The 13,742-nt window shown below is 45.5% G+C and overlaps 1 protein-coding gene across 5 annotated transcripts in view; it reads left to right on the top strand.

Annotated features, from left to right (window-relative positions):
• The window catches only part of LOC147082064 (uncharacterized), a 109,402-nt gene that overhangs the window by 90,072 nt on the left and 5,588 nt on the right, over window positions 1-13,742 (top strand). For all 5 annotated transcript variants that reach the window (XM_085980493.1, XM_085980490.1, XM_085980489.1 and 2 more), the window contains 2 exons: window positions 3,763-3,934; window positions 4,036-4,101. In XM_085980493.1, coding sequence (XP_085836619.1) covers window positions 3,763-3,934; window positions 4,036-4,101 — 238 coding nt within the window. The remainder of the gene's footprint in view (window positions 1-3,762; window positions 3,935-4,035; window positions 4,102-13,742) is intronic.

The raw sequence follows: 13,742 nt of genomic DNA, 5'->3' as shown, positions 1-13,742 counted from the left end.
GATCTCCTGCAGTGATGTCCTGGTGCTGAGACGATTCTCCTCCAATAACCACACTCCATGGTGTCACACACGTCGAACACTGTCCCGAGGATCTCCTGCAGTGATGTCCTGGTGCTGAGATGATCCACCTCCAATAACCACACTCCATGGTGTCACACATGTCGAACACTGTCCCGAGGATCTCCTGCAGTGATGTCCTGGTGCTGAGACGATTCTCCTCCAATAACCACACTCCATGGTGCCACACACGTCGAACACTGCCCCGAGGAAACCCTGCAGTGATGTCCTGGTGCTGAGACGATTCTCCTCCAATAACCACACTCCATGGTGTCACACACGTCGAACACTGTCCCGAGGATCTCCTGCAGTGATGTCCTGGTGCTGAGACGATTCTCCAATAACCACACTCCATGGTGCCACACACGTCGAACACTGTCCCGAGGATCTCCTGCAGTGATGTCCTGGTGCTGAGACGATTCTCCAATAACCACACCCCATGGTGCCACACATGTCGAACACTGTCCCGAGGATCTCCTGCAGTGATGTCCTGGTGCTGAGACGATTCTCCAATAACCACACTCCATGGTGCCACACACGTCGAACACTGTCCCGAGGAACTCCTGCCGTGATGTCCTGGTGCTGAGACGATTCTCCTCCAATAACCACACTCCATGGTGCCACACACGTCGAACACTGTCCCGAGGATCTCCTGCAGTGATGTCCTGGTGCTGAGACGATTCTCCAATAACCACACTCCATGGTGTCACACACGTCGAACACTGTCCCGAGGATCTCCTGCAGTGATGTCCTGGTGCTGAGACGATTCTCCAATAACCACACTCCATGGTGCCACACACGACGAACACTGTCCCGAGGATCTCCTGCAGTGATGTCCTGGTGCTGAGACGATTCTCCAATAACCACACTCCATGGTGCCACACACGTCGAACACTGTCCCGAGGATCTCCTGCAGTGATGTCCTGGTGCTGAGACGATTCTCCTCCAATAACCACACCCCATGGTGTCACACACGTCGAACACTGTCCCGAGGAACTCCTGCAGTGATGTCCTGGTGCTGAGACGATTCTCCTCCAATAACCACACTCCATGGTGTCACACACGTCGAACACTGTCCCGAGGATCTCCTGCAGTGATGTCCTGGTGCTGAGACGATTCTCCTCCAATAACCACACTCCATGGTGCCACACACGTCGAACACTGTCCCGAGGATCTCCTGCAGTGATGTCCTGGTGCTGAGACGATTCTCCAATAACCACACTCCATGGTGCCACACACGTCGAACACTGTCCCGAGGAACTCCTGCAGTGATGTCCTGGTGCTGAGACGATTCTCCTCCAATAACCACACTCCATGGTGTCACACACGTCGAACACTGTCCCGAGGATCTCCTGCAGTGATGTCCTGGTGCTGAGACGATTCTCCTCCAATAACCACACTCCATGGTGCCACACACGTCGAACACTGTCCCGAGGATCTCCTGCAGTGATGTCCTGGTGCTGAGACGATTCTCCAATAACCACACTCCATGGTGCCACACACGTCGAACACTGTCCCGAGGAACTCCTGCAGTGATGTCCTGGTGCTGAGACGATTCTCCAATAACCACACTCCATGGTGTCACACACGTCGAACACTGTCCCGAGGATCTCCTGCAGTGATGTCCTGGTGCTGAGACGATTCTCCAATAACCACACTCCATGGTGTCACACACGTCGAACACTGTCCCGAGGATCTCCTGCAGTGATGTCCTGGTGCTGAGACGATTCTCCTCCAATAACCACACCCCATGGTGCCACACATGTCGAACACTGCCTTGATGCCAAGCACAGTCACTGTCACCTCACAGCTGGAATTCAGTTCTTTGGTCCTTTGTTTGGAGTCGATTGGTCCTGGTGGAACTCAAATTGAGCCTCGGTGAGCAGCTTATTTGTGACGAAGTGCTGCTTGATAGCAGTGTTTATAACTCCTTCCAACACTTTGATGATGATGATTGCGAGCAGGCTGATAGGGCGGTAATTAATCGGGTTGGATTTGTCCTCTTTGTGGACAGGACATACCTGGACAATTCTCTACATTGTCGGGCAGATTCCAGTGATGTGGATATACTGGAACAACTTCACTAGATGTGCGGTTAGTTCCAAAGCACAGATCTTCAACACCACAGCCAGAATATTGACGGGACCTTTAGCATTTGCTGTGCCCAGTTCATTCATTTGTTTCTTGATACTGAAATGCGGGGGACCTCTGCACTAAATCTCACACCTACTGTACATTCTGGAACTTTTGTCACCTTTAGTGCTTCCTCCAAGTTGTGTTCAAAATGGAGGAGCACTGATTCATTGGCTGAGGGAGGGCGGTAGGTGGTAATCAGCAGGAGGTTTCCTTGCCCATGTTTGACCTGAAGGCCTGAGATTTCCTTGGCTCTGGAGTCAATGTTAATGACACGAAGGGCACTTGCATCTGAGGGTACATCACTGTGCCCCACCACTGGTGGGTCTGTCCTGTCCGATGACTGCTGATGGAGGTACCTGGGACTTTGCCTAATAACTATGATTTTAAATGTATCACTACGTCACACAGTTGCTTGACTAATGTGTGGTCCACTTCTCCCTACTTTGGCACCAGTCCCCAGGAGTTAGTGAGGAGGGATTGGCAGGGTTGACTGAGCTGGGTGTTCCTGCGCCGTGTCCGAATCCAATGCAGAAGCCGAGCGGTCCGCCCAGTTTTATTCTTCTGTATCCTTCTTTCGAGAGGCTTTCTAGGCCATTTCAGAGGCCACCACATTGGTGAAGGACTGGAGTCACGTATAGGCCAGGCGTAAAGGGCATTGGGTTTTACAACAATCTTTACTAATCAGCTTTTTGTTTTGAAATGTTTCAAATTTGAATTCAAATTCATGAAACGTCCACGATGATATTTGGACCGTTATCTCAGGATTACTTGTCCAGTAACATAACCAACAGGCTATCGTTCTCGACGTCTCATCATCTCTGTGTCCATTGTCTGATTGCACCTCTGAAGTGCCTTTCGACGCTTTCTTTTCTGCATTAAAGGTGTTATATAAATGTAATCTTTGATGATGAAAGTCCTGACTACACCAACCCCATTGCTGGATATCTGTTCTCAGTTACCGAGCTTTCATACCGGCAGCGGATGTGTAAAATAACGGGTGTCGGACATTTCAATTACCGGGGGGGAAAGCGATTAGATTTTTCATTATTTTTATTGGTTGATTCTCCAGCCCTACACCAACAGTGATTGTTTCGATTAGTCAGTGTAATTTCTCAGGCAGTTTTCTAGCTGTTTCTCTCACTTCAGATTCGTTCCTTCCCTGCCACTAGAGTTCTGACTCGCTGCTTTTTTATTTCTCGGGAAATCGCAAAGTGCAGCAGCAGGAAAAACTGAGAGAAAGGAGTCTATCATATTGTCAGTCAGTAATCTGATGTCATGTTGGACACTGAAGGACAGAGACAAATAATCACGTTAAAACTGCTGCAGATTCTCGGTGATTCCTCACTCTCCGAGAACTATAATTCATCAAATTTCTTTGCCATTAATGACTGAATCAAGATGTTTACAGAATATTCAGCCCATGTTCAGAATGGATCAGAACCCGGCACAGTGACTGCTTCCTGTGCTCAATAACTGGGAGATCCCATCACTGAGCAGATCCTTTCCTTCTCCTTCTCGGTGTTTATATTTCACTCAGCTCCTCAATTCATTCATTACTGTTCTTTACAGGAAGTCACTGAACTCGCAGAGAAGGGAAACCAGGCAGACAGTTCCAAACTTCTCCTAACTCTGGTGATGGAGAAAGGCTCTCGGGCCCGAAGGGTGATGTGGGAATCCTTTGTGAAAATGCGCCATGGGGTACCAAAGCTGGACAAAATACTGAAAGAAATACAGGAACTTGGTACGGTAAAATCACACGCTGAATTCAAATTCACATTCAAACAGGATTTCACTATAATATTACACAGATCTGATTTCATGAACACTAATTGATTTAAACAGGTTCTGAACCATTTGATTACATGAACATCGCACGAGGTTTATCCGAAGTACCCAGACACCTGAGAGGTAAGTGATGAAATGGAGGTTTCAAACCGTTTATTTCACTATAGAATCCAAATATTTGACTGGAGCTGATTTGTTTAAATGTTGTCAGAATCTGTGAATGAGAAGGTCCAAGGCTCAGGGAATAGGATTGAACATTATTTGGATTCGTGATTAATCCACAAAAGTTCTGCATAGATTCAATTTACAAATAAAGCCGATTTTTGAATTATTGGTAAATTTGCAGGTCTTGTATGCTCCAGTTAATCCAACTGCACATTGCCTACACCTGGCAGGATCCTGATACACTGTGAAACCCCATACACTCCTGGCAGGATCCTGATACACTGTGAAACCCCATACACACCTGGCAGGATCCTGATACACTGAAAGCCCATACACACCTGGCAGGATCCTGATACACTGTGAATCCCCACACACACCTGGCAGGATCCTGATACACTGAGAAACCCCATACACACCTGGCAGGATCCTGATACACTGTGGAACCCCACACACACCTGGCAGGATCCCGATACACTGAGAAACCCCATACACACCTGGCAGGATCCTGATACACTGTGGAACCATATACACACTTGGCAGGATCCTGATACACTGAAACACCATACACACCTGGCAGGATCCTGATACACTGTGGTACTGAAATAAAGAATAGATTTGCTTTTCTAATCTAGGCTTTATTAACTTAAAAATCCGGTAGCACATCTTCAACACCCAGTCCCAACTAAAGGCTGGAAAGAACTGAATTTAAGATGGCCACCACAAATCACATGACATCAACTACCAATGAGATTACAGCATATATCCCAAGGCAGGAAACAAACAACCAATCACAATACTTCTTACTAAACATAGAATAATCACCACATTCGCCCCTCCTTTTAAAATATACTCCAACCTAAATAACCTTTACAATTTATAATTAATTATTTACAACTAAAACTATGCACAGACAAAATAAAACTATTCAACATGACACAATACTAAGTGAGCAACAACAAATAGTAACATTGCACATAAGTATTAAGTATCTCTCAACTAAAACAATATAATATAATATTTCAACAATTTTAAAACATTACTATCAATTTAAAAGTCCATTTTCAATCGGTCGACCGGATATCTTCGTGTCGACCTTCTCAACCTTGGTGAAATTCCTTGCCCTCCCACACCAGGAGACACAGAAGTATCTTCTGCAGGAAGGCTATCCATATCCCGATTTTCAACGGTTTCCGGATTAGAAATCCCATCAGGAGGTAAACTGGGACGGTCATGAACATCCATCGAGGGCTGACTAATAGAAGTATAATTATCTGCAGTCGGATTGGAAATATTCGTAGTATCTGTAACAGCATCCACATTATCTGAATCATGACTATTGTTAATATCCTCAGAAGAGGGCTGGCCACCACAAGGAGCCAAGTCTTTAATTGAAACGGTACTTTCTTTCCCATCTTGGAATCGAATATGAGCATATTGGGAATTTGCCTCCAACAGCTCCACCTCCTCCACTAAAGGATCATATTTTGACAATCTAACATGGCGTCGAAGCAGCACAGGTCCCTGCATAGTAAGCCATGAAGGTACCGAATATCCCGTAGTAGATCTCCGCGGATAGTTAAAGAGCCTTTCATGGGGGGTCACAGTCGCCGTTGAAAGCAATGATCTAATGGAATGCAGGGCATCAGGCAGTACCATTTCCCACTGTGTATTCTTAAGGTTCCGGGATGTCAAAGCCAACATAACTGCCTTCCAGATCACCCCATTGTATCGTTCGCACTGCCCATTACCCTGGGGATTATACGGGGTAGTTCTGCTAGTAGAAATTCCCCGACTCTGAAGGTATTCCTTCAACTGGGAAGACATAAAAGAACTTCCCTGATCCGAAGGGATATACGCAGGCATCCCAAAGATGACAAAAAGTTGAGTCAGACATTTGATAACTGTAGCAGCTGATACATCTGCGCAAGGAAAAGCAAAAGGGAACCTTGAAAACTCATCCACAACAGTAAATATATATCAGTTTTGAGTAGTTGAAGGAAGCGGCCCCTTGAAATCGACGCTCAAACGTTCAAAAGGAGAAGTAGCCTTTATAAGATGAGCTCGTTGAGGCTTAAAGAAATTCGGTTTACACCGAGCACAGATAGAACATGATGAAGTCATCCGCTTGATGTCTTCAACTGAAAAGGGCAAATTCTTACTGCGTACGAAGTGTATCATCCTCGTAACCCCAGGATGGCATAAGGCATTGTGAAGATTAATAAGCGTATCTCCGTGAATCACAGAACAATAAGCCCTCGACAGCGCATCAGCAGCAACATTATCCTTCCCCGGACGATAAACTATATCAAAATGGTAACATGCCAACTCAATCCTCCACCTCATTTTATCATTCTTAATCTTTCCAAAATGTTTGACATCAAACATAAAGGACACTGACTTTTGATCAGTTACCAATGTAAAATGTCGCCCCGATAAATAATGTCTCCATTTACACAGTGCTTCTACTATTGCATACGCCTCTTTCTCTATTGAAGAATGCCTTTTTTCACTATTGTTCAAGGTACGTGAGAAAAAGGCCACAGGTCTTCCATTTTGGTTCAGAGTAGCCCCAATTGCAAAATCAGAAGCGTCCGTCTCAATCACAAAAGGAACCTGCTCATCAATAGAATGCACAACTGCTCCAAGGATATCCTTTTTAAAATGATCAAAACACGTCCTGGCCTCCCATGATAGAGGCTATGTCGTAACCCAAATAAGAGGCCGGATCTTCTGTGAAAAATTTGCAATCCAATTAGAATAGTAAGAAAACAGTCCAACAACTCGTTGCAAAGCCTTCCAATTAGTAGGACAAGGTAAATCAATCAATGGTCGCAGACGTTCTGGGTCTGGTTTAATCTTGTTTCCCGAGATAATGTACCCCAGTAGATTTACCTCAGTGGTCGAAAAGGTACACTTCTCTTTATTGAAAGTTAAACCAACTTTTTCCACAGCTTGAAGGAATCTTTCTAAATTAGAATCATGCTCCACCCTTGATTTGCCACACACCGTGATGTCATCTAAATATGAAAAGGTGTCAGAGAGAGAGTTATCACTTATAAAAGCATCCATTGCCTGTTGAAAACAAACAACACCATTAGTAACACCAAATGGTATTCGGCAAAACTGATACAGCTTTCCACCAGCCTCAAAGGCCGTATATGGTTGATCCTTCTTAACAATAGGAATCTGATGATAAGCACTCTTTAGGGCAATAGTGCTAAAAACCTTATACTGAGATACTTTATTGATAAGCTCATCAATCTTAGGCAAAGGGTACGCATCTAATTGAGTATACCTATTAATAGTTTGGGAATAGTCTATCACCATTCGTTTCTTATGTCTCTCGTTAGTCGTGACAACTAGGTTCAATGATTCCTTCCAATAAGAGACGTTGAACTTCAGAATTAATAAATTCTCTATCCTGACTGCTATACCTTCTTGACTTGGTAGCAATTGGCTTACAATCCGGCATCAAATTGGAAAAAAGTGATAATGGAGAAATGGGGAAAGAGGTTAATCCACAAATAGATAAAGGTGGCTTAGTCCCTCCAAATGAAAGACTGAGACTCTCGTGTAACTGAAGCACATCATGACCAATCAAAATATCCGCACAGAGATTAGGCAAAACAGATAGGCTTATATCAGTATACGTATTACCTAGAAGAATCAATTTCACAAGGCAACAACCAGCTACTTGTGAAGTGAGAGTCGTCTGAGCCATACACACCTGATAGGAAACAGGCGAAATTTTCAAATGCTTCTCCTTTGCAAACTGAAGACTTATAAAACTCTCGGTACTGCCCGTATCTATAAGGGCCTTCACTTCCAACCCATTAACTTGGGCCGTAACTATAGCTTTGTTTAGGCCATGAGCAAATGCAGCAGAAATTGATGCAATAAACGCCCTATCTAAAGGCTGAATAATCACAGAGGAGGTAATTGAACCTGATGATTTACACACACGTGCGTAATGACCTCTCTTGCCACATTTACTACACACAGCCTCCCGAGCAGGACACTTCAGACGAGGGTGCCGGACGTTCCCACAAAAATAACACTTCTGAATCCTAGAGGCAACAGCCGCTGAAGTAGAAACTGTTTCAGAATCTAGTAAACCACTCCTATTAAGTCCACATAATTCCTTTTCATCCGGAACTGCCGAAACCACAGTCACAGGCTGATTAAAAAGAGCATAAGAATCCGAACTTCTCTGAGCCACATCCAATGTAGAAGCTTGCTCAAAAGCACTCAAGGTCCAAAGTCTTATTTTCTAACAACCGCTGACGAATTGATCTAGACAGTAATCCATTAATAAAAGCATCCCGTACCGATTCTTCCTTATATTCTTCAGCCGTCACGGCCTTATAATTACAGTTAACACTAAGGCACCGAAGTGTTTGTAAATAAGTATCCAAAGATTCTCCCACCTGCTGCCTACGGGCAGATAGAAGGTGACGTGCAAATACCTCATTCTTTGGTTTAACAAAAATCTTTTCCAATGTAGAAATAGCCACTTCGTAAGTTTTACAGTCCAAAATATACTTATACACATCCGGAGCAATGTAGTTGATCAGCATATTCAGCTTATTTAGAGACTCTTGATCCAACACGCCCCAAAAGTTTTTAAATGTACAACACCAATGTTTCCATTTATCATCCACTCCTGCAGAATTAGGGTCAGCATTGAATCGTTCTGGTTGAAGATATCGCTCCATTCTGACATAAAGTTAATAAATTGAAATAAAGAATAGATTTGCCTTTCTAATCTAGGCTTTATTAACTTAAAAATCCGGTAGCACATCTTCAACACCCAGTCCCAACTAAAGGCTGGAAAGAACTGAATTTAAGATGGCCACCACAAATCACATGACATCAACTACCAATGAGATTACAGCATATATCCCAAGGCAGGAAACAAACAACCAATCACAATATTTCTTACTAAACATAAAGAATAATCACCACAGGAACCATATACACACCTGGCAGGATCCTGATACACTGTGAAACTCCATACACATCTGGCAGGATCGTGATACACTGTGAAACCCCATACACACCTGGCAGGATCCTGATACACGGTGAAACCCCACACACACCAGGCAGGATCCTGATACACTGTGAAACCCCATACACACCTGGCAGGATCCTGATACAGTGTGAAACCCCATACACACCTGGCAGGATCCTGATACACTGTGAAACCCCATACACACCTGGCAGGATCCTGATACACTGTGAAACCCCACACACACCTGGCAGGATCCCGATACACTGTGAAACCCCACACACACCTGGCAGGATCCTGATCCACTGAAACCCCATACACACCTGGCAGGATCCTGATCCACTGAAACCCCATACACACCTGGCAGGATCCTGATACACTGTGAAACCCCATACACACCTGGCAGGATCCTGAGACACTGTGAAACCCCATACACACCTAGCAGGATCCTGATACACTGTGAAACCCCATACACACCAGGCAGGATCCCGAAACACTGTGAAACCCCATACATACCTGGCAGGACCCTGATACACTGTGAAACCCCATACACACCTGGCAGGATCCTGATACACTGTGAAACCCCATACACACCTGGCAGGATCCTGATACACTGTGAAACCCCATACACACCTGGCAGGATCCTGATACACGGTGAAACCCCATACACACCTGGCAGGATCCTGATACACTGTGAAACCCCATACACACCTGGCAGGATCCTGATACACGGTGAAACCCCATACACACCTGGCAGGATCCTGATACACTGTGAAACCCCATACACACCTGGCAGGATCCTGATACACTGTGAAACCCCATACACACCTGGCAGGATCCTGATACACTGTGAAACCCCATACACACCTGGCAGGATCCTGATACACTGTGAAACCCCATACACACCTGGCAGGATCCTGATACACTGTGAAACCCCGTACACACCTGGCAGGATCCTGATACACTGTGAAACCCCATACACACCTGGCAGGATCCTGATACACTGTGAAACCCCACACACACCTGGCAGGATCCTGATACACTGTGAAACCCCATACACACCTGGCAGGATCCTAATACACTGTGAAACCCCATACTCACCTGGCAGGATCCTGATACACTGTGAAACCCCGTACACACCCGACAGGATCCTGATACACTGTGAAACCCCATACACACCTGGCAGGATCCTGATACACTGTGAAACCCCATACACACCTGGCAGGATCCCGATACACTGTGAAACCCCATACACACCTGGCAGGATCCTGACACACTGTGAAACCCCACACACACCTGGCAGGATCTCGATACACTGTGAAACCCCATACACACCTGGCAGGATCCTGATACACTGTGAAACCCCATACACACCTGGCAGGATCCTGATACACGGTGAAACCCCATACACACCTGGCCAGACCATTATACCGTGTGAAACGAATGCCTTTGTGCCTGATGTGGATGTTATCTCTGCCCCTGGGCAGCTATTCAGCACAAACTGTGGTCAGTGGTGGAGAATTGGGAAAAGGTTAAGCATTACCATTGTACATCACCTCATGAACATCCGATAGTGTTCGCTCTAATCTGAGAAGATGTTCAGAGTTTCACAATCAAACATTAACTGAGGAGGAACATGAGCAATAGGCCATGTTCTGGGTGATTTGAAATTGACTGTGCCGATTACCTCTGGCAGTAAAACAGACAAACTAGGCACAGAGAATCTTGTTGTACTGAAAGAACCGTCATTTCATTCAGGGGGATTTTGAATCCCAATTTAATTATTATCACAAACATATTTATAATTTTCAAAACTACATTATCGGCAACTCGTATCCAAATGAAACGATGGAGTTTAATAATAGTAACTGTTGAAATGAAGTCTGTCTTCCCTAATGTAATACTGAGTGAAGTGGGCGGTAGTTCTAGTTCTGATTCTGATCGGTTATCTGATGAGACTGTTATCTAAAAATAATATAAATGTAAAATTACTGAAAGCTGATCGCATTTTCTGAAACACAACAGGAGGATGTTTAGGGGAACAAAAGGCTACTTTGGTCCAAACCAGTCTGTCCCTGTTCGAGATGAACTCACCTTCCTCTCTTCAGCTTATCCACAGAAACACAACCAATTGTCTCTTGTCCCCAATCACACTGCCCCTTAGTGTCCTCCCTGGTAACTGGTCTCCCACTCTACTACCCTTCAGTGAGAAATATTACCCTGATTTCACACACAAACACAACCAATTGTCTCTTGTCCCCAATCACACTGCCCCTTAGTGTCCTCCCTGGTAACTGGTCTCCCACTCTATTACCCTTCAGTGAGAAATATTACCCTGATTTCACACACAAACACAACCAATTGTCTCTTGTCCCCAATCACACTGCCCCTTAGTGTCCTCCCTGGTAACTGGTCTCCCACTCTACTACCCTTCAGTGAAAAATAGTACCCTGATTTCACACAGAAACACAACCAATTGTCTCTTGTCCCCAATCACACTGCCCCTTAGTGTCCTCCCTGGTAACTGGTCTCCCACTCTACTACCCTTCAGTGAGAAATATTACCCTGATTTCACACAGAAACACAACCAATTGTCTCTTGTCCCCAATCACACTGCCCCTTAGTGTCCTCCCTGGTAACTGGTCTCCCACTCTACTACCCTTCAGTGAAAAATATTACCCTGATTTCACACAGAAACACAACCAATTGTCTCTTGTCCCCAATCACACTGCCCCTTAGTGTCCTCCCTGGTAACTGGTCTCCCACTCCATTACCCTTCAGTGAGAAATATTACCCTGATTTCACACAGAAACACAACCAATTGTCTCTTGTCCCCAATCACACTGCCCCTTAGTGTCCTCCCTGGTAACTGGTCTCCCACTCTACTACCCTTCAGTGAAAAATATTACCCTGATTTCACACAGAAACACAACCAATTGTCTCTTGTCCCCAATCACACTGCCCCTTAGTGTCCTCCCTGGTAACTGGTCTCCCACTCTACTACCCTTCAGTGAAAAATATTACCCTGATTTCCCTTCTTACTCCTGGCGAGTTAGTCAGTTTTCCCTTAATTAATTGTGTTCTTTGTCAATCTCATTCCGGCATTAAGTTTGTGACTTCGATTAGAAATTCTGATCAATTCCTGACACACAGTCATCGTATTTCCCTTTGCACTTTCACCATTTCAATAATAATATTCCTGTGATTAGAAGGGCACACAATACCTGCCCAGGGTCTGATAGACAAACGGTGGACCTTCTGTCCATTCACAGTCTGTCCCTCTCCCAGTGTACACACTAACCCAGATAACCTGCCCACGGTCTGATACAGTAACAGTGCAAGTTCTGTCCATTCACAGTCTGTCCCTCTCCCAGTGTACACACTAACCCAGATAACCTGCCCACGGTCTGATACAGTAACAGTGCAAGTTCTGTCCATTCACAGTCTGTCCCTCTCCCAGTGTACACACTAACCCAGATAACCTGCCCCTTGTCTGATACAGTAACAGTGCAAGTTCTGTCCATTCACAATCTGTCCCTCTCCCAGTGTACACACTAACCCAGATAACCTGCCCACGGTCTGATACAGTAACAGTGCAAGTTCTGTCCATTCACAGTCTGTCCCTCTCCCAGTGTACACACTAACCCAGATAACCTGCCCACGGCCTGATACAGTAACAGTGCAAGTTCTGTCCATTCACAGTCTGTCCCTCTCCCAGTGTACACTAACACAGATAACCTGCCCACGGTCTGATACAGTAACAGTGCAAGTTCTGTCCATTCACAGTCTGTCCCTCTCCCAGTGTGTACACTAACCCAGATAACCTGCCCACGGTCTGATACAGTAACAGTGCAAGTTCTGTCCATTTACAGTCTGTCCCTCTCCCAGTGTACGCACTAACCCAGATAACCTGCCCACGGTCTGATACAGTAACAGTGCAAGTTCTGTCCATTCACAGTCTGTCCCTCTCCCAGTGTACACACTAACCCAGATAACCTGCCCACGGTCTGATACAGTAACAGTGCAAGCTCTGTCCATTCACAGTCTGTCCCTCCCCCAGTGTACACACTAACCTAGATAACCTGCCCACGGTCTGATACAGTAACAGTGCAAGTTCTGTCTATTCACAGTCTGTCCCTCTCCCAGTGTACACACTACCCCAGATAACCTGCCCACGGTCTGATACAGTAACAGTGCAAGTTCTGTCCATTCACAGTCTGTCCCTCTCCCAGTGTACACACTAACCCAGATAACCTGCCCACGGTCTGATACAGTAACAGTGCAAGTTCTGTCCATTCACAGTCTGTCCCTCTCCCAGTGTACACACTAACCCAGATAACCTGCCCACGGTCTGATACAGTAACAGTGCAAGTTCTGTCCATTCACAGTCTGTCCCTCTCCCAGTGTGCACACTACCCCAGATAACATGCCCACGGTCTGATACAGTAACAGTGCAAGTTCTGTCCATTCACAGTCTGTCCCTCTCCCAGTGTGCACACTAACCCAGATAACCTGCCCACGGTCTGATACAGTAACAGTGCAAGTTCTGTCCATTCACAGTCTGTCCCTCTCCCAGTGTACACACTAACCC

The sequence above is a fragment of the Somniosus microcephalus genome, unplaced genomic scaffold (assembly GCF_052327205.1).
Source record: "Somniosus microcephalus isolate GS21.2 unplaced genomic scaffold, FLI_Smic_1.0 scaffold197, whole genome shotgun sequence".
Lineage (NCBI taxonomy): Eukaryota > Metazoa > Chordata > Chondrichthyes > Squaliformes > Somniosidae > Somniosus > Somniosus microcephalus.
Note: the sequence above shows the minus strand (reverse complement) of the source record. Positions and strands in the feature narration are given on the sequence as shown.